Source organism: Odocoileus virginianus, chromosome 22 (assembly GCF_023699985.2).
Source record: "Odocoileus virginianus isolate 20LAN1187 ecotype Illinois chromosome 22, Ovbor_1.2, whole genome shotgun sequence".
Classification (NCBI taxonomy): Eukaryota; Metazoa; Chordata; class Mammalia; order Artiodactyla; family Cervidae; genus Odocoileus; species Odocoileus virginianus.
In genome coordinates, this window is record NC_069695.1 from 2,229,942 (window position 1) to 2,255,768 (window position 25,827).

At 47.4% G+C, this 25,827-nt stretch overlaps 1 protein-coding gene across 1 annotated transcript; it reads right to left on the minus strand.

Annotated features, from left to right (window-relative positions):
• Positions 1 to 919: 919 nt before the first annotated feature.
• GRP (gastrin releasing peptide) lies at positions 920 to 13,965 on the minus strand. Its single transcript, XM_020910082.2, has 3 exons — positions 13,490 to 13,965; positions 6,586 to 6,810; positions 920 to 1,126 (listed from the first exon to the last, which is right to left on the minus strand). The coding sequence occupies exons 1-3, from the start codon at positions 13,911 to 13,913 to the stop codon at positions 1,110 to 1,112; spliced, it is 666 nt and encodes a 221-aa protein (XP_020765741.2). The 5' UTR covers positions 13,914 to 13,965; the 3' UTR covers positions 920 to 1,109.
• Between the last annotated feature and the right edge of the window lie 11,862 nt (positions 13,966 to 25,827).

The following is a 25,827-nucleotide window of genomic DNA, read 5'->3' on the forward strand; positions in this document are numbered from 1 at the left end:
GGCCATGTTCTCAGAGAATCAAGGGGCTCTTGGAAGCCTGTCTTCCCCCTCTGCTGTGGAGCTGACTAAATCTGGCTGTGGGGACTACCTCTCCCAGACTGGTGGTAGAATATTGAAGAAATGGCGCTGCTTGCTAGGCTTAAATATCCTGGCAGAGGGTCTCAAAATGAGGTAGTAGAAACACTGTGAAATGCTACAGAATATCTGATGACTGTAGAAGTCTGAATCCCAGTTCCCTTGAGTGTGTGACCTTGGGCAAGTCAGCAGACCTGGCTCTCTGTTTCCTTGGCTATTAAGTGAGAAGTGTCATCTCAGCTTACGAAACTCTTATGAGGAGAATATCAGTAACATCGACAAAATACCTGGTCATGGTAAGGACTGTGAAAATGGGAATTATTACATGATAAAGAAGGCCAGCTTCTATGTTCATCCTAGCCCATCTGCTGGTAATAAAGCAAGTCTGAGCTTCTAGTAGAGGCATCTATAAAGGATTCGGTAAGTGGCTTTCAGAGGGGAAAGCTAAAAATTCAGCCCGCCTTCATCCATAAGCACCAAAGTTCATTATCAAGCTGTTCGTTTCCTTTTTGCTGTTGTTTTCTGGGGTTTGTGTGTGTGTTTGCGCCCAGCAGCACATGGGGCCTTAGTTCCCCAACCAGGGATCGAACCCACGCTCCCTGCATGGGAGCATGGAGTCAACCACTGGGAAGTCCCAAGCTGTTTGTTAGTCTCAGCGCTAATCACTGCCTCTTATCTGGAACTGAAATAAGAGAACTGCCTGCCCTTTGGACAATATGTTTAAGCTTTTATTGTGAATGGTAACAGGTTGGGGACTGGAATCTAATAGCCTAGATGTAAAGAACATTAATTAGAAGACTCTTTATGCACAATTTTTCACAGCAAACAAGTTCAAACCAGAAGATGCTGCTTGAAAATCATGACTTTAGTCAAAGTTGAAAGGTACAAGAATAGTTAAGTATTTTGCACAAAGGAAATTTGTTGATGATCCAGTAGAACTGATGCCCATAGAACGCAGTTTCTTAAGGGTTTTGTTTTGCTTCTTTGAGGGAGGCGGCTATTGTCATTGTCAGTTCAGCTGGGGGTTCCTTCCTTCATTCATGCTGAGAACCTGCAGTGAAGAGTCCACCAAGTTAAAAAATATTAGAAAGAGTTAAGCAGATGGAGTTAGTGATGCTGAAGTCTAATGCTAGAAAGTAAATCCATTCCCAACAAACCATCACTTGGGAGCTTGGTAGAAAGGCAGATTCCTGGGTCTACCCCAGACCTACTGAACTGGAAATACTGGGAATGGGACCCAGTGATCTGTGATCTCACAACACCTCCAGGTGACTCTGAACACATTAATACTTAGAACCACAGCTGTCCCCCGAGAGGGAAATTAACGTCCTCTTTTTGGGAAGCCCCTATATTTTCAGGTCTTTTTGTTATATTAGCTTACTTTATGCCCTGATGTGCCTACACAGATGTAGTCACGTATATATTTTCACAAAGTTTTCTGCATATTCACAAAGTTTTAAGAAAACTTTTCTTAAAAATGTATCTTATTGAAACGTAATTGATTTATAATGCGTTAATTTCTGCACTCTAGCAAAGTGATCCAGTTACACATATATATGCATTCTTTTTTCCTATTCTTTTCCATTATAGTTTCTCACAGGATATTGAAAACGGTTCCCTGTGTCATACACCTGTGTTCATCTGCTCCGTGTGGAACAGTTTACTGCCTCTGCAAATCCCAGACGCCCAATTCATCCTTCCCCCACCCCCTCCCACCCTTGGCAACCACAAGTCCCATCTCTTTGTCACTCTATCTCTGTTTCACAGATAAGTGCATTTACACAGGTATAGTTTGACTAACATTGGAAATGTAAATGTATTATTTCCAGGAATTTGCTACTAAAGTGGCAGCTGGATGGGGGAATTGATAAAGAATGTGGAATCTTAATTGCTACTTTCCTTCTCTGGCAAAGCCTCCTTCCACAAGTCAAAGCTAGCTCATGAATTACACAATTACACATTATAAACCCATGACTGTAAATGGCAGTCGTGTGGGCAACTTGGGAAGAGGAGCTAATGTGGGTTTCTGCCAATTCTACATTGCTTGTGGCTGGCTTGTTGTGGCTTCTGTTCAAATTAGCTAAGACTGAAGAAAGGATGAGTAGCTTTGATTTTAAACCACTTGTTTTGTTCCCATACAGCACCCTTTACCCACTGAGATGAGAAAACACTTTTCATCCAGACGAGAGCTTATTACACCTTCCCAGATTCTCCGGCAATTCAGGTTCCCCATCATCCAGACCAGCCATTTGTTCCTAATAAAGGAATTACTGAGATTCTCAGGTCAGTTATTACCTGCTCAGTGGCTCGATTGTTTTGACCAGGTGATAATGAAGCCAGGGCCTGGGGTTCAATTCCCACACAGGCCAATTAGCTTTGCTTTCCTCCCGGAGGCCAGGTTGCACTATTAAGGGTCACCAGCCTGCCTGAAGATGCAGCCATACGTTTGTGATATGAGCCACTGCTCACACAAGGGGTCAGCCGAGGTCAAGCCGCATGGAAGTCCCCGGCGTTGGCTCAGCATATTGAATCTGAGAGTCTGGCTCAGGAGAATGAAAGTAGAGTGACAATAAAAAGACAAATTGTGTAACCGAGGAAAATCAAGGGCAGGAGAAGGGTCCATGGTTAGGGGTAGGAAGGAACTGTACTTGAGGTGGGGGCCGGCTTCTCTCTGCTCCTTCATATAAATGGTCAGGGTAATCAGAAGCTTTTTAGTTATTCTCAAGTGTATGTTGTTTTTACGATATTTGGCTACCTTTAGAGCATTTCACATGTTAATAGATAAAGTTATCCTCTTTGCTGATCTGATGGGACAGCCAGAGCAGTCCCTTAATGGTGAGGGCAGGGACTTCCCTGGTGGCCCAGTGGTTAGGACTCTGCACTTGGAACGCAGGGGGTACGAGTTCCATCCCTGGTCCAGGAACTAAGATCCTGCATGCCTCGTGGTGAGGCCAAACTAAATTAAAATAGTCCTGACTTAAAAAGAAAAAACAATTTTAAGTGAGGGCAAATTTGTACGTTTACTTTCTTTCCATAAACACTCCTTGCAATTCATTCTCCATGTCCCTTCCCCCATGTCAACCAAATAAGAGAAAAAATGCTAGGCTGAAAAAAGAAGAAAAAAAAAAAAAAGAGAAAGAAAAAGAAGAAGAAGAAGAAAAAAAACCAATGAACTGGGTCCAGATTACAAAAGGAACCCAAAGACCAACCTCAACATTCACTGAAACTCAGGACAAACCACAGCCACCTCCAGGATTATGGATCAGATTCTGGGGCTGAGCTGAACACTATCATGTTATAGAAACCATAGGGTAAAAATTCCATTAACTTTAGTGAGAAGGGAAGAGTTAAAAGATATAGGTTTAACCTTGAAAAATTACTGGCCATAATTGCTAATAAAGTTCTGGATCCTGTTGGCCATGATATACTAGTCTAGGTTCAGTGTGCTTTATACAAATCTTTTCCTGAATCAAGTAAATATCTTTGTCATGAAACATAGGAAGATGCTGTTTCAACTATAGGTCTGGGATGTTTGGCAGCAGGACTTGATGCTTTATTCCTAAAATGGGAGAAGGGAGCACGTGGATATTTTTTAATTTTAAGAAAAGTCCTGCTGTTAATTCTGATAATGCTTGGCTGAATTGTTAAACTTCTTTCTAACACTGAGAGATATAAGGATTTCTAATAAAATGATTCTCTTGGTACTTCCTCTGTGTAAGATAATTGTAGGATGCTATCAATTTTCGTATCAACATACTTTCATTGAGGCGGAGTTTCTAAAGCAAGAGAAGTGATCAACTGTTTTGGTCTCTGCAAAGACTAACTGTTGAATTTGTCTTTCATGCTGCTGGGAAATATGTCCAAAAGAATGGGACCAGTGTGTGCAATAGCTAATTATTCAATCTAAGGTGGAATTAAATGAGATGGGCTTTCTGAAACTGTAAAAAGAGGAATGGAACAGAGCATAAAGAGATGTAATAGAAAAGCAGGGCCTGATTAGAAAAAGATGACTTTTTCAGCTCACACTGCATATTGATAAATATTGTCCCCTTAAAACAGTCACTCTCTGTAACTGCCCACCCAATCCATCGTATAATAATGCCACTCAAAGACCTTTTTGGAGCTATTCTTTTGCAATTGCTTTTGAAGTTTACAGAATGTCCTTCTGAAGATGGCCCAAAAACTTTGATCCTTGAGGGAGGAGGATTTCAAATGTTTTCAAAACATTCCAGAGTTATGCAGAGCTAGGTTTGGGGAAATCAAGCAACTCAAGTGGATGTTGTTGCCTGAGTCAAAATGAAGCCCTGTGGATTAATAACATGGTAGGATGTGGTGTGTCTGCCCATGTGCTCAGTCGTGGCCGACTATGTGCGACCCCATGGACTGCATAGCCCACCAGTCTCCTCTGTCCATGGGATTCTCCAGGCAAGAATACTGAAGTGGGCTGCCATTTCCTTCTCCAGGGGCTCTTCCCAACCCAGGGATAGAAGCTGAGCCTCCGGGTCTCCTGCGTTGGCAGGCAGCTTCTTTACCACTAAGACCCCCGGGAAGCCGGGGCGTGGGGAGGTGGTATTCTATGAATGCTCTGTGAGGTAAGTCCATTTCAGTGTTCGCTATTTCAGAGGGTTTTACGGTGGTGATCACGGTTAGTCTTCTGACCACGGAGAAGGCCCTGCTATTGGATATCCACCCACGGGAAGCAAAGCACTTGACCAAGAATAGCCCCAGGCCAGCCAGGGCCCAAGAAGTCAATCACAAATCCCCAGAACCCTCAGAGCCACGTGATTCATTAGCAGACATGGGAGCTTGTATAACACCAGCCTGGACCAGAGACTCAGGCCCTCGGGGCTCTGCACAAAGTTGGTACATATTTCTGTATCAGTTGATGTAATCCAGATTTTCTTTCTGAATAAAGGCTTTAGAAGAGACTTCCTCTCTAGGTGCTCAATGCAACAAATAACCTTTTTTTGGTTTGCATTTAGAACAGAGAACCCACAACAGACTGACGCAGAAAGGCTGTGAGAGACCAGCCAAGGCCTGGCCACGCCAGCCTGGAGCCTCTCCCAAGGGGCCACCAGTCAGAGGCAACACCGTGAGAGCTCCCCAAGGTCTGCGAGGGAAGCACGACGTTATTTTCACCAGAAGCAGCAAGAGGGAAGGCTGCCACTGCCCCCCGAAACCCTTCATTTCTAGGATCAGCAGGACCATGCCTCCCCGCGAATGGCGGCAGACTGTCCAAGGCAGCCCGCACCGGCTTCTCCCGTGAAAGGCTACATGGCTGGTCTCCAGGTATCCTCACCTTCAAAATGGAGAGAGGAAGAGACTCTTCCTGAATCTTCCTCCTAAGACTGCTGTGAGCATCCACTCGAGGAAATGGGTAGAGGTAAGCTCTTCTACCCAGTACTTGGATTATGGAAAATACTTACTAACACTAGTGGTTATTATTCTTTTTAATTATTTTTTATTGGAGTATAGTTTATTTACAATGTTGTGTTAGTTTGGCTACTATTATTAGGATTTCAATGATTACTTTTGCCTTTTGTCATAAATTTCATGGAAACTTCTTAAAAGTTAGCAAGACATCTCATTTTCAGTTGCCCTGCTTTCTTCCTATAAATTTTATTTTCTCTTTCATCTTGTTTACTGTCTTTGTACCTAACAGTGCCAATTTGGTATAAATCTTTTCCTCTGTCCTCTGTAAAATCACATGCAGAATGAATTAGTTGGCCTGAGATATTTTCACCAAGTTTTAAAATTTTCAGATGAGACTCAAACTAGGTAGATTTGGAACAAATATGAAGGGGTATGAGCTTGCATCCGAAGTAGCTAACGAGACTGCTCTCTTGCAAAAGGCTCTCCCACTAGTGCTCATCAAAAAGTGAACATCTCTTGGGACTTCCTTGGAGGCTACCTAGGGGTTAAGAATCCACCTTCAAATGCATGGGACGAGAGTTTGATCCCTGGTCAGGGAACTAGGACCGCCATGCCAAGGCTAAAAGTTCACGTGCCGCACCTAGAGATCCTACGCGCCGCAACTAAAGAGATTTGCAATGAAGATCGAAGATCCTGTGTGCTGCAGCTCAGACCCAGCGCAGCCAAATAAATTGATCTTTAAAATGTATACACATGAATAAACATATCTAGAGTTCAACAGGAATCAACTCAAATAATCTATGGCCTCACGCTCAAAATATTGGGGAAGGATGTGGTAGATTACAAAACCCTACCAACGCACAATTGCTACCAAAACTCCTAAACAGGAGTTCAATATGTTAGGAGGAAAGATGATTGATGACGTCGAAAAGAAAAGCTAGCGTGGGGACTGGCCACGCGTCCTCTGAGCGTGTACGGCGTCAGCCTGCAGGAGCCGTTGTGAAGAGCAGCTTTGTCCTTCCCCGCGCACAGACTTCCCCTCCTTCCAACTTCCCCACGCGCCTCCACTCCCGCCCCAGCCCACCTCTCCCGACCTCCACCTCCCTGGCATGTTCACTGTACCCTGGAGTCTCGAACCTGCGTCTTTGAAGTTGCTGACGTCCTCTGAGTCCCAGGCAGGCTGGTGAAAGCTCAGCGGCTCCTGTGGAGGCGGCTGGTGGCCTCGGGCCGCCTTTGCTTGTAGGAGGCTCAGCAAGTTCTTTGTCGCTTCTTCCCACTGGACGTACTCTCTCAGCTGTTCCTTCAGACTGTCCTCCTCCTGAAGTTGGGGGGAATCTGCTCTTTTCTTCCCCATTAAGTGTCCTGTTCAAAAGCAGAATGGAGAAGGAAATGGCACCCCACTCCAGTGTTCTTGCCTGGAGAATCCCAGGGACAGAGGAGGCTGGTGGGCCACAGTCCATGGGGTCACAAAGAGTCGGACACGACTGAGCAACTTAGCAGCAGCAGAAGCAAAAGCGGAAACCATACACAGCCCATATTTATAATAACTGGAAATGACATCTAACCTTTAAAATTATGAATCACTATCTTGTACATGTGTAACTTACATAACATTGGATGTCAGTTATACCCCAATTTTAAAAAAGGATGTTCAATGCCACATTCATAAAAAATAAAATAAGCATATACTCTGGTTCAAAAAAAAAAAAAACCAACAAAACCAAAAACAGCATGCCACTAATTTAACCCAGGGGAATGAGTGAATGAGAAATTTAAAGAGGCACCAACTGCGTTTGTGCTTCTTCCTCCTAAATGCAATATAAATTGCACTTTATTAGGAGGAGGAGTTAGTTTGTAAACAACTGACAGATTTTGCTCCCAGCTCAAAATCCCTAATGATTGGACAGAATTCAGAACCGCAACTCAGGAGCCCTGGGTCTGGTCCCTCTGCTCATCAGTCTGGTGACCTCTCTCAAGTCACACAGCAACCCAGCCTTCAACTTTGTCAACCATAAATGAAGGTGTTGGGTCACATGACATCAAAGGAACCTTCCATAACTAAAATTCTATCACCAGTTCTGTGTGCGTAGAATTCTATTCCCAGCTAAAGGATGGCATTTGAACATCTTCCCCAGTCAATTTTGAATTTCTCCTGAAAAGAAAAGTCTCCGTGCTCTTCTTTGTGTGATTAAAAAGGTGTTGCTTTCCTCTTATCTGTACCAAAGGAATTTTTCATTTAAACTTTCTTAGAATTTTAGCTGAGACTGAACCTAAAATTGCACCTAGAAATTACAGTTTGCAGTGAAAAATAAGTTGAAGACAGGTTCTGGCCAATGCGTTTCAGCCACCAAGATGCAGGATTTTTCTCTTGGAGGTTAAAATGGTCGTAAAAGTCTATCAGTCGCTCCAGAGACGAGCATTTGCCACAAAAAACAAATAAAAGTTGCTATGCAAGAGGCCAAACCACTAAAAACATAAAAATTTATGTTCGCAAATGGGGTTAGCCATAGGATCAGAAGGGGTATGAAATTTAACGACTACATTCCTAACACTTTAGCCCATGGCTTAAATATACTCACGGTATCTTATTTACTTTCTTCGGTTGATTTTCCTTATTTCACTGCAATTGGATTTTGTTGTTGTTTAATTGCTAAGTTGTGTCCAACTCTTTTGCGACCCCATGGACAGTAGCCCCCCCAGGCTCCTCTGTCCATGGGATTTCCCAGGCAAGGATACCGGGTTGCCATTTCCTTCTCCAGGGGATCTTCCTGACCCAGGGATCAAACTCTAATCTGCATTGCAGGTAGATTCTTTACCAGTGAGTCACCAGGGCAATCTGTGTAATCGAGTTAATTACTTAATTTCTCACATTAATAAAACTATGGTGCATTTGATTTAAAGTTCACAAGGAAAGAGCTCTTTGTGGCTGTAGTGTTGACTGGCATTAGAAGTATGTAAGGCAAAGACCGTGAAAAAGGTATTGATAGACCCCGAGACCACTTGAAATTGAAGGAGGCTCCTTCCTAACAGCTCTGTCTACTAAGAGAGAAGCCTAGACCTTGACTTTATTGCTTGTGTGTGTAACTTACAGTCCACAGGATGTTTAAATGCGGACTATTTCATTTGACCCACACCCCAATCAGTTTGATGAAAATGAGGCTTGCCAAAGGTTGCACACGTACAAGTAAAGATTCTGGGATTAAAATCAGCTCACAGTCCCGACTCTACGGTATTATACTGCTTTTCAAGTGTCTTTGAACTTCCTAAGAATAGAAGGCAGTTAGAAATCATTCTGGGGCTTGGAAATAAGGATAAAGTTTACAAAAGGCTTTCTAATGTCATCAAAAGGAATGGTGATCATATATCACTATGTCATGACTCATTATGTAACTCAGAAAAATTCATTCTGTGCACATTGGGAAGCCTGAAAATGAGGTTTACCTGCATTATAGTGTGAGCTTTGCCAAGTCGCTTAGGGCCTGACGCTTCACACAATTTTAAGACTCGATTGAGGACACTGTCCCCAGTGAAGGATTGGCGTCTTGAAAGGCTGGCTCCCCACTTATCTGCTGGGTGACCTTGGTGTCCAGACATGCACTAAATAACCTTGCCTTCAGCCATCTAAATGATCATGTTACACAACTTCCCAGGAAGTAGCAAGTCACTTGGCTTTATTAATATGGAGGAAATTGAATCATGATAATGGGAAAGCAGGGTTAGAATCTGATGCTCCCAATAATGACCTTGTGGCTCTTGCTCTTGATCATTGCCTGTCATCTAGTTAGGATCCTGGAAATGAGAAAGGCATTATTGGCACTGAAGCGGAGGGACGATGGAGATGTTTTTACAAAAAGGACTTCGTTTTTGTCATGCTTGAATAATTTTGTGACTTTTCTAAAATGGAAGGCTAAAGTAGGACTCCATTCTTTGGGTGATTTAACATAGACTCTTGGGGGGCTTCCTGGGTGGCTCAGTGGTAAAGAATCCGCCTGCTGATGCAGGACACACAGGAGATTCAGGTTCGATCCCTGGGCGGGGGGAGGAGGAAATGGCAACCCACTTCAATATTCTTGCCTGGGAAATCCCCTGGACAGAGGAGCCTGGCAGGCTACAGTTCACGGGGTCGCCAAGAGTCGGACATGACCGAGCCTAGCACATAGGTACACACAGCTACTGGGACCCTGCACTGAATTTCAGCATTTGCCATTTTGGTGGCTGGGTGTTCAGACTCCCTTCCCCAGACCACAGACTTTTTTCCTTTTCTAAGGAAAGTGCACCACCTATAACATTCCAGGGAAGCACACACCCCCTGGGTCCTAATGCGCTACTTAGCTAGTGACCGTCAACCAAATAGTCGTCTCCATGACAACATGGATGATGTGCCCACTTCCATCTCTTCTCCCATCATCATTTGTTATGTGTCCATATCACATTAATGGAGATCTCAGCACAGACAAAAGACAGGCACTAGAAAAAAATAAACCCTCGCTGGGGGTGGGGAGGTGGGTTTTATCCTTTTTTATCACTTAGAAATATCACTAAAATGGCAGGTTTGCAAGAGAAAAGAATTTTCTTGAACTGAAAACTTGAAGATTATCCTAACTTCAGACGATATCTATTAAGACAGAAAGTGTTGAGTATAAGAGCTGGTTTTTCTTTCTTTTTTTGGGGGGGGGAGTGACACTTCAGCCGTGTTTCACAGTGATTGCTGCAGCACAATTATGTAAGCCTTTCTGCAGCGGGACACTGGCGTTCAGAATTGAAACTTCCATGGCACGCTCGACATCAGAGTCAGAACCACGGCCAGAAACACTTCAAGGGCACAGAGGGGAGAGGCCCCAGTATTAGTGCTGACCTGTATTTTCATCACACACAAAACATTTCCATGAACATCAAGCCAGGTAAGAACTGGTTAAGTTTTTAGTCTGTTAACTTCCTCTCCATGGCCACATCACGTTCCTCTCAGCTGGAAGAAGCAAATCACTTAACAAACCTGCAAATTTGGGCTGACAGCTTCTTCACAGTCAGCGGTATGTGGCTTTCGTTTGCTTTAATTAAAAGCAAACTGCATGTCTTCAGTGATTGAGGAGGACAGGCATTTACTTAGAGCAGAAAGCTCAGTTTAAAGCCTAGCGTGTTGTTCATGCTTGTGAATGCTCGCAGGCCAATAGAGGGCACATCCACCCAAAGCAAACTTCTTCGCCACTGCAGAAAAAGTTGAGTCACTTTCAACTCAAATGTGATTCTCTACATCACCTCCCTCTTTCCCTTCATCAACTCTGCACAACTCTGAAAAAGGAAAATGAGCGTGTTTGCAAACACAGAATAAGACAATGTGGGGTGCCACTGGTCAGTACTCTTTGGAGCTGGGAACAAATGTACGGATGCCAAGAGGGAGAGAGAGGGCGGGAGGAACTGAGAGCTTGGGATGGACACAGAAACACTGTTGACATCGTGCACAAAACAGATAACGATGAGAACATGCCGTGGAGCACAGGGAACTCTACTTGAGGCACCGTGGTGGCCTGAATGGGAAGGAACTCCAAAAGGAAGCGGATGATGGATACGCACGGCTGACTCACTGTGTCCACAGCAGAAACTAAGGCGGCTTTGTAAAGCAAGTACACTCCAATAAAAATTAGAAGGGCATTTTTATTTTTATTTTTTTAAGGCCTGAACCGGGCCTTAGTTATGACACATGGGATCTAGCTCCCTGACCAGGGATCGGACCCGGGACCCCTAAGTTGAGAGCATGGAGTCGTCACCACTGGACCACTAGGGAAGTCCCCAAAATTAACCTTTAAAAAGAAACAACTTAATTCTAGCTTTCTCGCTAGCTCTCTTGTCCTGCTTTTGGCCTTCAAGGGTTACCTAACGATGAGCCTTTTTAGTACAAAAACATGTATGAGCAAAAATAGGCTAGAAATCTGGAGGTTTCCACCTTCTCAGCCCACTGGCTGCTGGCCAGACTAGGCAATGACCACTTGATCTAAACTCCCAGGAGCCCTTTTTCAGTATTGATAGGGACAGATTAAAGGGACAAAATAGGTAATTAACTAGTTAACCCCACTAGGGGATTGTAAGTAGGAAAAATGTGGGAGACCGCTGTAAGTTCACAATTACTCAAGAGAACAGGTTTGCTTAATGACAAAACCAAGCAGGCTTGCTTACAACAAAACCACGCAACAGAAGTGTGAGACATGTCCTTAAACAATAAAACAATGGTGGCATGAGACCCACATCCTGCCAGTGAGCTCAGTAAGTTAATGGTCCTTAGGACATGCTCTGGGGACGCACAAAAAAACAACAGTTTGTAGACCTAGTTTGACCACATAGGGACCACAGAACTCCCCTCCCCAACCTGGAGGAGGAGCTGATGGTGGAAGCATGACCCTCTACTCATAGCAAAGAAGTTCTTCTCCCCCTCCCTGTTTTTCCTTTGATCATGAAACCATAGCCCAGTAAGGTCTCAAGGTGCAGCATTTCTCACTGGCCAACTTGTCAACCTCACAAGCAGCCTTTTATAATAAACCACTTATTATCTATCTCTTTGCCTCTCCCTGAATTCTTTTCTGCACTAAGAGATAAAGGGCCTGTGGACCCAGAGCTCTTCAGAACCACCCCCCCCAACACACCCAGCTGGCTCAGTATCAGTTCTAGGTTTGGCTTCTTTGTACCTTCCAAGTCTCCTCTCCGGGTGTGCGGGGCTTTTCACTCATCCCCATCTTTCCTTTCTATACCCGGCTCCTGGGCTTCGCTGTCCCTCAAAGATGACAAATACCTCCCTGTCTGGGGTTGAGGACTTGGCACATGATTCCTTAAGTAGTCATGAAAACTATGCTATTGCAACCCAGAGCTCTCCATTTCTCTCCGGGAACCCTGCACAAGGCACAGGGTCTGAGCATCTGAAGTTCTAACCTCACACTCCACGCCCCCCGCCCCCATAAACGCATCGGTCTTCACACAGAGATGCTGTAACGCCTCGAAGGGTTGAATTAGCAGGTATCTTTCCAACACACCCTCCCACCTCTCCTAAGTAGATGACTAAGGAAATCGTGAAACACACACGCCGCCTGACATCTCTCCAGGGATCGACTGGCTTCCGGGGAAATGCTGGGTTATTGGAGCTGGCTGTGGTGTAGAGGGGAGGTGTCCGAGGAAGCCGAACGCTTTGCATTGTTTCTTTGCCAAAGCCTCTGCTCCGCGCGGCAGAGGGCTCGGGGTGATGTCCAAGCGGCGGGGTCGCTCCGGGCGGCCCGGGAAGGCAGCGAGCGCGCGCTCCGCGGCCCGGCGCCCAGCCCGCCTCGGTGCCAGGCCGGGACCCGCACACCTCCAAGCCAGAGCAGGACTTACAGGCGGAGGGGCAGGGGGAAGGAGCGAGGTTAGAGGGCGAGAGAGGCGGAGAAAATTAGGACTCTGGGGACAGAGACACGGGATCCGCGTGGAGACCGGGTGATTCCCCGAGCGCAGAGCCTGCTGGATGGAAAGAGGGAAAAGAGGCAAAAGGGCAGAGAAAAGAAAATCGCTTCAAGGCAAAAAAAAAAAAAAAAAGACTGAGGAAATTCAGGCGGGCCCCAAACTGAGGTGGGATTCAAGCGCCGAACGTATCTGAAAGGCGGGGTGGGCGCCGCGCCCCGGGCCCACACCTGTGGCTTTGTGAGGCGCAAAGGCGCAGACGCCGGGCTGGACCAGGGCTCCGGGACGCCCTGGGGACCCAGATCCCTGAAATTGTTCGGGGAAAGAACCGTGCCAGACAGGGCTGTGATTAGGTGGATAAAGGGTGGTGCAGGGAGATGCCGCGGAGAGTTATCTCTGGGATTTGGAAGCGCTGCGTGCTGGGTGGGTGTCCTGGGGAGAAGGGAAGACAGCGGGAAGGACCGACGGCCTCCCTGGATGCTGAAGGGCAGGGTGGGCGTTTGGGTCGAAAGGTCAGAGCAAACCCACCCCCCCCAAGGCCGAGCCGCAGGAATGGCGGGAGATGCGGAGACGCGCGCCGGCGGCCGGCTGGACCCGCAGGGACTCGAGCGCGCGGGACACTCACCGACCGCCCAGTGGTTGCCGCGCGGATACATCTTGGTCAGCGCGGTTGCTCTGCCAACCGTCACCGGGGCGGCCGATCCCCGGGACGCCAGGCAGAGGACCAGCGCCAGCAGGACGAGCAGGACGAGCGGGACCTCGCGGCGGCGCATGGTCCCTACGGGAAGCGTCCGGAGCGCCGAGGCGAGGCTTGCCGGAGAGCGCGTTCTCCCCGCAGAGGCGAGCCCAGGACCGGGAGCTCGGAGGAGCGCCGCCGCCGCCGCCACCCGCCTCTGCTCCGGCCGCCGCCGCGCCGGGGCTTTATATGCAAGCCCGGGAGGGCGGGGGGGTGGAGGTGGGGGGCTCCTCCGCCGCGGCCCAGAGCGCTCTGACGTCTCCCTGTGGCGAGAGCCGGGGCGCTGGGTCCGCGGTCTCCGAAAACCACCCATCTTCCCGCCCAGGGGTGAAAAGGCGGGATGTACCCGGCGCACCTCTCTCTTTCCCGCGTAGACCCGCCCGCCTCCCCACACTGGACTCCTTTCCACCCACGACGCGGTCGCTCCAACACAATGTAGTGAACCCCTCCTTTCCCAGCCCGTCCAGGGAGCCTCCTGGCTAGCTGCCTTCGGATCCAGCAAGGGGGAGCAAGGACGCGGCCGCCTGACCCCAGGGACGAGGGGCGCGTTGAAGCGAGGGTTGTAGAGAGGGATGAGCACGGAGGATGGATATTTTTAGGCCGGGCTTTGCTGGAGGGGATTGGAGCCCGAATTGCAAAGCATTTTTGATTCTCAAACCTTTCCCGCTCTGGGGACCACCTCCCTCCTCGCGTCCCAGCCCACGAACCTCCAGACCTTCGCCTCCCTCCTGCAGAGCTCCCCTAACCCCACCCCTAACTCGCCACCTCCAGCAAATACCCTCACCCGACCTGGGTTTTCCGTCCCTGCCGATAAGGTGCAATGGAAGCTGGAGCGGGAAAGACGTGTAATGTGATGGGAACTAGCAACAGTTTTACTACCCTCCTGGTTCCCTTCATCAGCGTCCGCGTAGTGGATGAAGCTTTTATGCCGGTTTCCCTGGGCTGCGCCTACCAGACGGCTCAAACTGTCCCTCAACTGCTGTTTACACACTCCTCTAGAGCTGGGCGTCTTTGCGCTGCGCCTCCTGTTCTCGGAGATGAGGAAGGGCCGCCGGCTCAACTCCGGAGATTCTCAGTGCCATGGATACAAAGCAGGTGGGCGCCATAGCCAGGCCGCAGTGACTGGAAGCGGGGAGGATGCTGTCGCCCAGATTCGGCTGCCAGAGCTGGGGGTGTTGCTGCGCTCCTGCGCGCCTCTTCCTCACCAAGTGCTGGTGAATCACCGGCCGGCGGGTCCCTGCTGGTGTTCCGTGTCAATACTGGCTGTTGATACCAATTAAGCTGAAATCATACATTCTTCCCTATCTGGTGGTCCAGTGCACCTGAGCCAGTCTCAGATGATATGTACATGTCGCATGACTGAGTGTTCTTGAGCTTGGAAGAGTATTTCCATGTATGTGTCTGGCTAGAAGGTTAAAACAAGCACTAATTTCAAGAGCACTATTATTAGCCTGGCAATAGAGTAAAGAATCCTGAGGGATGCCCCCAAGTGAAAATTAAGGGGGGGGGCCGAAGCCCACATCAGTTTGGACTCCATCCTGCTGGGCTCCCAGGCTCCGCTTATTAGGAAGCAAATGTTCCACCATCAGACGACCATTTGTAGGTTCACTGCCCCCCACTTGGCGGTGAGCTCGCCTGAACACAGGGACGTGGTCTCGTTCCCCTGCAGGCCTGCAAAGCGCCTGGACACAGTGGTGCCCAGCAACTGTGTGATGAATGAACAGCTAACCTAAGAAATGCTCACATCTAAATGCTTTCTGCAACCCCGTGCCTTCGGAGGGGCATTAAACCTTTCTCTCTCCAGATTAAGCTATAGAAAAATATCATTTCCCCTTAGTTTAATCAAGATTATTTTAGAATCTTTTAATAAAGTTTTTCCCATTATGAGACCAAGGGAAAGCAACTGTAAATATAATAAAATGTGGGAATGGTTCTACAGAAAGAGCTAATTCAGGCAGGCCACTCTTTCTTTTACAGGCCAAGAGACACCTGGGCTCCTCCATTTGTTTCAGGTTTTTCTCTAAACCCCTGGTCTACAGGCTTTCTGCACCCAGTCTCCGGCTTAGATAATGTCACTTGCTTTGGCTTAGTGGGGCATTGCACCCTCTTATCACCGTGGCACAAATTAGGGTACTCCTTCATTGAATTCCCCATTTGGGAACATTTCATCTCATCTTTCTAAATGAATCTCAACCCTTTAGCTACTTCCACAAAAGATCGATGTATCCAACAGCCATGATATTTCAGTGGCATTTGCTTTGCATGTGTGTGTAGGTGGGCTGGGTTCCCGGCCTCCTGTCTTCCAACTCTACTGGAAACTGCCTCCATCTCTGTTTCCCAACTCTTGATTTCCGAGAGAGAAACGTAATGGACCCAGCTCATTATTTTGACCCAGCTACACTACAAGGATTCGAGATCACCCAACAGCTCAGCAGGTAAAGAATCCCTCTGCAATCAGGAGACACAGGAGACGCAGTTCAACCCCCAGGTCAGCTCAGTCCCTGCGGGAGGGCATGGCAACCCCCTCCAGTGTTCTTGCCTGGACAACCCCACGGACTGAGGAGTCCGGTGGGCTACAGTCCACGGGGTCGCACAGAGTCGGACATGACTGACTGAGCACAACTCCATGTCTGATGCGCTCTTATCGGGGTCGGGACACTCGGTGACAGACATGGCAGGGCTCGCTCCACAGGTTCTGCTCAGGAGAGTGCTCCCTAAACAGAAGGTGCGGGCAGGACAGGCACCCCAACATCACACTCCACGGCCCTCCTCCCCGGATGCTCAGGCACAGGCCTGAACCTGACAGCTCATGACTTCTGCTGTTTCTTTTCAGCTCAGTGACTCCCAGACTTCACTAAGGGCGTTTATTATTATTATTATTATTATTCTCTTCCATAAGTTTAGGTTTTGAGTTTTTTTTACTGTGAAACAAGCCATATTGCTTCAATGTCATTTTCATTCATCAAAGACATAGGGACTGTCTGTCCATCACAGTTTCTAATCAGGTTGAAGTTACCATTATTTCCTTAGAGAGTCAATGTCATTCTAGCTTACATCAGTGAAACATCGCCTCTTAGTTCATCTTTGCAGCCTCATCAGGGGTAAATGAATGGCCTTTTGAAATACAGAAGATAGCTCACTCATCTCTAACTTTGTCCTAAGGAGAGTCTAGGTTCGGGGGGCGGGGTGTCTCTGTTCAGTGTGTAGGGTCTAGTTTTGCTGTTGCTAGTCATTTATACCTTGGTGTCTAGGAAGGCTCTGAGGGCAGATCTTGCTACAGCAAGATGCCCCTTGAGCCCCAGGTCCAGTCCAAAGCCGAGGAAGCAGCCTGCAAAAGCAGGGGTGAAGGGGCTAGCAGGGAGGCACTGGTGTCCTATACGCACATGCGTTCCAATTCTGCCTCTGCCACTGACGACCTGCCGTGTGACCCAGGCCAGTGACAGCATCTGCATCCCGGTTTCTCCACTGATTTGGCAACATCTCCCTCCCTAGGGTGTTAGGAGGATCAAGTGAAGTCATGTCTCTATTGATGGGCAGCTACTTCTCTGTTTTAATTAATAATAATGGAGAACTTTAATTAGGATAAGCTAATTTTTACCTTAGATGTGAGTGTCGAGATGGCTTAATTTCCTCACTCATTGCCTAACCCAATGCCATGTGCTATGTTGATCCGCCAAGGAGGACTGCCCTCAGTGAGCATCTAGCGTGTCCCAGGCATTGTGCATGGGTGGATGTGCAGTCCTCCCATGAGGTGGTGAGGACATATATTTGCTTTTTTGGAGAATAACAGACTCCTAGTTTAGCTACAGCTGGGACGGCCAGAGTCCAAAAATGTAGCCCAGGACATCTGAAACTGCAAGTATATTTCTGATGTCTACTTGAACATCTGACTTTGACATCTTCCTTCCAGTTCTTCTTGGTATTTCACTGATTTCCTTCCATGGCCTTCTGAGCTTCTAGAGACATTGCAGGGACAATCACCCTAGACTCCAGCCTTCCAGCTTACCTACTCCAGGGTTTCTCAACCTCAGTGCTGTTCAGGTTTGGGGTGGATGATTCTTTGTTGTGGGGAGCTGTCCTGGGCCCTACAGGGTAGTTGGCCTCTACTCACTGGATGTAGCTAATGTGTCTCAGGGTGACAGCTGAAAGGCCCGCAGATGTTGCAATGTCCCCGCGGCGGGGAGAATCATGCCATGCTGAGGGTCTGCCCTAACCCAGCATCTCATCCCTAGCTCCCGCCTCACCTGGAGAATCCGGCCCCGCTGAGGGTCTGCCCTAACCCAGCGTCTCATCCTTAGCTCCCGCCTCACCTGGAGAATCATGCCATGCTGAGGGTCTGCCCTAACCCAGCATCTCATCCCTAGCTCCCGCCTCACCTGGAGAATCCGGCCCCGCTGAGGGTCTGCCCTAACCCAGCGTCTCATCCTTGGCTCCCACCTCACCTGGAGAATCATGCCGTACTGAGGGTCTGCCCTAACCCAGCGTCTCATCCTTGGCTCCCACCTCACCTGGAGAATCCGGCCCCACTGAGGTCTGCCCTAACCCAGCATCTCATCCCTAGCTCCCGCCTCACCTGGGATCATGCGTCTCATCCTTGGCTCCCACCTCACCTGGAGAATCATGCCGTCCTGAGGGTCTGCCCTAACCCAGCTTCTCATCCTTAGCTCCCGCCTCACCTGGAGAATCAGGCCCCACTGAGGGTCTGCCCTAACCCAGCGTCTCATCCTTAGCTCCCGCCTCCCCTGGTGCTCCTTGCACCTGAACATCTCCAGTGCTGGAGAACTCACTCCTCACCATCTCTGGAGACAGCTGGTGTCGGGAAACCCATCCTTGGCGTGAATTCACACACGTCTCTCCAGCCTGCCCTCACCTGCAGACCGAGTGGGCCTCTTCTGCTGCCCAGTCCTCCTCACTCTCCCTCGTGTTTGCAGAGCTCACGGCGCCGCCCCGTCCTTCTCTTCCCCGGGTGTCCTCTGTGTTGGCAGCGCCTCCTCGGAGGCGAGGGCTGCTCGTCCTCTCCCGTCCTCACTGGTCTCAACGCCCTCGAGGGTCACCTGTATTTTTTTCTTTGTGTTTTTTCACTTTTCGTTGGAGCATAGTTGATTTATAGTGTTCTGGGTGTACGGCAAGGTGATTCAGTTACATAGTTATAGATACAGACAGATACTGAATAGACATATAGTGAATATAGCTCCCCGCGCTATACAGGAGGTCTTTGTTGTTATCTATTTCATATATAGTCATGTGTATCTGTGTGTATCTGTATTTATTTTATATATAGTCGTGTGTATCTGTATCCCAAATTCCAAATTTATCTCTCTCCCCATCCCCACCTTTCTGCTTTGGTAAACGTGAGTTTGCTTTCTATGTCTCTGAGTCTATTTCTGTTTTGTAAGTAAGTTCATTTGTATCACTTTTTTTTTGTAGATTTCATTTGTAGATATATGTGATATCATATATATTTGTCTCTCTTTGTCTGCCTTAACTCCACTTTGAATGATAATCTCTAGGTCCATCCAGGTTGCTACAAATGGCGTTATTTTAGTTCTTTTATGGCTGAGAAATACTCCACTGTATACACACACACACACACACACACACACACACACATAAAGTACATCTTCTTTCTCTATGCATCCGTCAGTGGACACTGAGGTTGCGTCCGTGTTTTCTCCACTGTGAACCGTGCTTCTGTGGACACAGGGCGCATGCATCCTTCTGTGTTCCCTTTGAGCCTGGGAAAGTGAGAGACAGGGGTGCTGAGCACCGACCAGAGGATCTGGTGAGCAAGGGGCAATATTTTCCAGAAATTTCCACAGGTACATGCCTATGTCACTTCTGGGGAAATGAAAGCTACAGTGCAAGCAGCTGCCAGGGGCAGGTCAAACGTGCCTGGAAGGCTAGGAGGCTTCAGACGCTGCCCCGACCCATCAGAGAGCAGGGCGCTGAGCCCCAGGGATGAGGGAGGCCCAGCGCAGGCGGTGCCGGTGCAGAGGCTGGGGCCGTTCTGGGCTGGAGCAGCTCGGCTCGTCCTTCTAGGAACTTACCCCCAGAGGCTGCGCACCTCGGCTTGCCTCTCCCTCGGGATATTTGTAAGGACAGCATACGAGAGACCATGAACGTGAAACCACTCTGCGGGCTCCAGGTGAAGGGCTGACTGCACCCGTGGGCCACATGCTATCTCCCAGTCACCGTACCCCTCGCCAGTTGACTTCTTTGGGCCGGAGCCTCTCAACTCTAGCCAGACTGGGCTGCAACCGAGTTCAGTAGCAAGTTCATAAGGAAAACATTATTCAGGAAAATCTCTGAAATTCCATTAGCTTAATCTGATTTGAGTTATCAAATCAACATACATCTGTCTATCTCTCTTTTACTCCTCTGGATGGCGCCTAGCACTAAGGCACCCAGGTATTCAGACGGGCATATTACATTACCGCAGAGACGAGGGGGTCTGGGGGGTCAAGAACACACACGGAGCCTCCCAGCACAGCCCCCCGGGGACACGGTGGGGAGGCTGAGTCCTGACAGGAGAGCAGTCGCCTGCCGGCGTGAGTGCCCACGGACAATGGTGATGACGGCAATGGCAGCTCAAATGAGCTGTCTGGAAGTTGCGTAAAACCACTTATCACAGCACCTAATATTTAACAGTAAAAAATACAGGTAATGTTTGTAACAGTAACTGACAGATACACACCAGTGATAAACTGCAATTTCACAAAAGCCTGTAAACATCTTGCACACTGTCAGTCCTTTCTGTTAGGCAAAGTGCTCTTTTGATGACAAAGGAACAGATACACACTTGAAGGAAATATTTTCAGTCAACACACAAAGCAGTTTTAATGTGATAAATTAAATAATTGTTTCTACCAAAATTGGGATTTGGATTCAAGTTTAAACCAGTGTTGATCCTCTTAAGGTTCAAAGAAGTGTAGACACATTGTCATCTGTTCAGATCAAGGCGCTGCTGGAATCAGGCTGCTTGAGTGAAGGGAAAACAGGAGAGAAGGAAGACATCGTGAACCAGTGGGGAAGCGGGCAGGCACGGCCTTCAAACGAATGACACAGATCAAGGATGCAGCATAAACCGATCAGAATCAAACGGGTCAAAGATGGCAGGCAAGTCAATGTCACTAGACCCCAATCTTCAGTACACACTCATCCTCAGTGCACACTCATCCTCAGTGCACACTCATTGTAAGACATCAGCAAGCTAAGTGACACAGCCAGAGGCGCTGTGACAGTTCCAAGGCTGACCGCCAAAGATCAGAGAGAGGCTGGTGGCCCAGCCCCTAGAAACTAGGAACTTTTCCCACAATAGTTGGAATAGTCCTGTTCATTAGTCTATGAAATCACCCAGCCTGTAACAGCTAACCACACTGCATTTCAAGGCTGCATTCGCCCTCTGCAACAGCCCACACTGTCTGAGGAGTGTGACTTTCCCAAGGCTACTCTTGCTTTCTGAGATGGTCCAGACTCTGTCTGTGGAGAGTGTTTCTCTCTAGATAAATCCCCTTCTTACCTATCACTTAGTCTATCATGCAGTTCTTTCTGCGATGAGACATCAGGAACCTGAGTTTCCGTAGGTGCTGAAACCAGGTCTGTGATCTCAGCTGGAAGACCGTGGGTTTTGCCAGGTCTGAGTCCTGGCACCTGGATTCCAGTCCCAATCTGAGATGAATGGGTTCAGTTGTAGATACATAGCTGCTTACCCAATGGCTGCTCCAATCCAGCTTCTTACCTTCCCGGTCTCTCCCCAGGCAGCATGCCCATGTGACCCCTTTGGACCCAGGGACCTTAGTGAGATTCAGCTTGTGATGGCTCCTGGGAGAGCTTCTGCCATCACGGCAAAGGAGCAAACATGGATGGCGCTGCCTTCCTGCCTCCTTCCTGCCTTGAGTGCACACTCCACCCAGCTCTGGCACCATCCTGCAACCATGAAAGAAAGGCAAGAAATGCACAGAGACGTCAGCCGTGGCGTTGCTGAGATGGGAAATTATCCTTTATGTCTGCCTCTGTCTTGTTACATGTGACAAGTCAACTCCTGTTTAGACCACATTTGTTTTAAGCTGCTGTGAATAAGGTTCTTCTTATAGCCAGATAAATCCCTGGAAAATCCAGAGGCTCTGGAAAAAGATATGGGAACATATTGAAGGCAAATGTCATGTTTCATTTTCTCTAACTAGAGCCAATGAGCAGAATTTGTCTACGAATAGCGTTCGCCACTTCTCTCAGATTTGCCAGGAGTCTTCAAGGGCTTCTCACAGCCTCTCACTGCTGAAGGCCGTTCCCCAAGGAATATGGGTCGGCAATCCTTTCTCTGCCACTTTCTGCCTGGCTTTGGGCAAAAGAAAAAACCTATCTGCACCTCGTTTCCTCATTTATAAGATGTAGAAATTGTAAGGATTTTTTTTTAAGCTAGGGGGACATCCTTGAAGCATACTCCCAGGCATATATCCAGAGAAAATCATAGCTTGAAGACACATACACCTCGGTGTTCACTGCAGCACTATTTACAATAGCCAAGACATGGAAGCAATCTAAATGTCCCTCAGCAGAGGAATGGATAAAGAAGATGTGGCACATATATATGTGGAATATTACTCAGCCGTAAAAAATGATATAATGCCATTTGCTGCAACAGGGATGGACCTACAGATCGTCATACTGAGTGAAGTCAGAGAAGGACAGCTATCCTATGGTATAGTTAATATGTGGGATCTAAAAAAAAAGTTCATGCTACAAATGAACTTATCTACAAAACAGAAATAGAGCTACAGCAAGTAGAAAACAAACTCACAGGTTGCTGGGAGTGAGGGGAGGGGGAGGGGTAACCTGGGAGGTTGGGATTGATGCCTACACACCACTAAATAAGAAATGGACAAAATAAGGTCCCTTCAGCACAGGGACTTCTGCTTCTTAAGGGCCTGTGTGCGGAGAGAACCTTAACGAGAGCCGTTACCCGTGTATGTAGCCGACTCACTTTACTGTACTTCACTTTACTGAACACGGCAACGTAAATCAACTCTACTCCAACAAAAAGTATTCTAAAACTTTATATTATTCTCTTATCAGGGGAAAGAAACCTTTTCCATCACACTGATCTTTATCTTCCCCTTGTATATTTTGTTAGGTGTTTTCTGTTCAATATACATATATGTATTTATGTGACAGATCAATGTTCAGCAACCTTTGTTATACATTCTTAAATGAAATAAAGCCCTTATAACTGTCTGTAGGAACGCAGTAGGTGATGGAGATGATAGTGCTGATAGAATGAAGGTTTGTAAATCACTGAATCACCCTGCAGACTCTACTAGAGCATGAGCACCACCAGAATCCCATTTCCCTGTAGCTAAACCCTATACCCTTGAACCAGGATTGCAGGGGCAGCAGGTTCATACCTACCATGTCCCACTTCCTCCTCTGCAAAATCTCCCTCAGACGCAATATGCTAAGTTATTGAGCCAACCTTTGAAGGTGTGTTGAAGGAATACCAAGTCTCCCAAGTCTCCCTTCGGTTTATCCACCACCATCCTGACCCCTCCCTCATGTGTATTACCTGATTTCCTGGATCGTTGAGTGTAATCAAACCTGATGGTGTAATAGCTTCCCTTTGCTCATTAAATTCCATCTTACCCAGTTCTGACCAAGATTCTCCAACATCTCGGTCTTTGGCAATTTTAACTTTAATTTGTCTTCTGCATTCGCCATTTGTCACTCATTTTGTATTATCTACAAATTTAATCTAGGTCGAATTTACTTTCCCCTCCAGGTTGTTAATGAGCACTGTCTATTGGATAATACGGTTTCCTGTACTGAGCCCTGTGGGATCCTTGATTCTTATTCACATTCAGATCTAATTTAAGATGCCACTAATTGTTACTCATAGTGACCATTTGTCAACAGAGCCCCAAACTATGTTACCGTCAAATCTCCTAGACCCCACTTCTTTAATTGCTCTATGAATTGCTTGGGTCAGAGATTTCATATCAAATAAATGTTGAAATGATTTCCGCTGAATTCCCCTGTGTGCTTCAAGTCCATAATTGTGTTCAGAAATGGCCGTTGCTGGTATTAGGGAGAATAATTTGAGGCTTTTGAATCTGCCTGGCTCGTTGCTCATTAGATTCTCCTCCACCATGCGTGGACAGATCAATTTTCTTATTAAATTTCTTAAAGTCTTACCTGGAAAGGAAGGCAGACCCCGAGAATATTCATTTCCTGAGTCGTCATGTTGATGAATATTCCTCGGCATTTGGAGCCATCCCAGATCCCAGGATCCTGGTTCTCTCCACAGCAGGTGTGGTGACTTTGAGGACCCCTGAAAGCCTGGAACGTCTCCCACTTGTGTTTAAACACTGGAGCTTACCTACTCTTTACCAAGTTAGTAGCTTGTAACCGCATTATCTTTTAATCCAGTGGTTCTCAACCTTGGCCAGTGTGCCGCCACCCCCCTCCCCAAGCCCTTTGTCCCAGGACACTTGGCAATGGCTAGAAATGTTTTTCCGTTGTCACAACTCAGAGGTGAGAGACGGGGGCAGAGGTACTGACTTCAAGGAGGCAGAAGCCAGGAAGGTGGCTGATCATTCTGCCAGGCTCTGGACAGTCCCCACACATGGGGGTTCTGGCCTGAAACGCCAGCAGTGCTGAAACTGAGACATCTAATGACATCTAAGCTGTTCTCAAAACTGTCCCTCTCCTCCCCCATCGCCGCCACTCAGAAAAGATGGAGGAGTTAATCTAGCTGAAGAGTAAAGACACCTGTCCCCTGTGGCTGGTCACTTAGCTCTCTGGATGGCAGCATTACTTTGGATGGGAGTGGGGATTGAATTAGAGATAGTTCACGTTTACTTATCTGACTGTGTTGGATCTTTAGTTGCAGCATGTGGGATCTAGTTCCCTAACCAGGAATCAAACCTGGGACCCCTGTATCAGGAGCACGAGGTCTTAGCCACTGGACCACCAGGGAAGTCCCTGGAGATAGCACATTTCTAAATCCTGTTTCAGTTCTCTCCCTCCCTCCCTTCTTTCCATTCTCCTTTCTTCCTTCAGTAAGTATTTATTGAGTGCCAACCATAGGCCAAGCACTTCCCTAGTACAGATGTTAACAGAACAAATGAAATCCCTACCCAATGGGAACTGATTTTCTAACTGGTGAGTGAGAAAATACTTCGGAGAAAACATTTGAAAGACCATTAAGAAAGAAAATGAAAAAGAAAGGGCATAGTTCTGAGATATGTGCCATGACCACCCTGATTTCAGTGGCTGGAAACTCAGTTCTTTTGGGGACTCAGACGGTAAAGAATCTGCCTGCAGTGCAGGAGACCCGGGTTCGATCCCTGGGTCAGGAAGATCCCCTGGAGGAGGAAATGTCTACCCATTCCAATATTTTTTTTCCCACTCCAGTATCCTTGCCTGGAGAATTCCATGGACAGAGGAGCCTGGAGGGCTACAGTCCACGGGGTCGCAAAGAGTTGGACTTGACTGAGCGACTGACACTTCGACGTTTCACTTTCATAGTTGATTTACAATGTCATGTTAATTTCTGCTGTACATTGAAGTGATTCATTTATACATATATACTTTTTTTTATCAAGTTTTGAGGAAAAGGGTCTAAGTGTTTTACTAAGGAGATATGTATTGTTGCTATTGTTTTTCTTTTATTACATGCACCAAGACTTAACTGTTTGCCATGGAGAAGAAACCGTCCAGCCTAAACATGAATCTAAGCTGTATTTTGTCTGCAGAGCTACCATGCTTTTTATCTAGGTCATGCAAAATCTTATAGAGATGGACATTGGGATTTAACACCTGGGTTTGGTACTGATGAGCTATGTGACCTTGAGCAAACTTCTTAATCTTTCTGAGGCTTAGATTTTAAGGAAATAATGACACTTGTTTCATACAGTTGCTGTAAGGATTTAATGAGATGCTGTATATTGAGAACTTAACACATTTCTCAGTACTTTGCAAAGCACTCAGTTAAGCACTTATTATAATGTTCACGTGGAGGGGACAGCCTCACTCACATTTTGTTTGTCTTTCGCACAGTGAACCACCACTGCCCAGCCCTCCCTCTGCACTTTTCTGAGAAGTAGAGACGAATGCCACAAGGGTAAACACCAGAGGCAGTCTCCCTTGCCCGCGGTCATGACTTTCCCTTGGACGCAGTTCTCCCTCTCCAGTAGTGTCAAAGAGAAACAAAGGTGGCTAGCAATTAACAACAG

Coding starts and splice junctions, on each gene's coding strand:
- GRP (XM_020910082.2), bottom strand. CDS start 13,913: ATGGGTGGTTTTCGGAGACCGCGGACCCAGCGCCCCGGCTCTCGCCAC. Junction 6,811..13,489: donor CGGCAACCACTGGGCGGTCG/GTGAGTGTCCCG, acceptor GCTTTTGAACAG/GACACTTAATGGGGAAGAAA.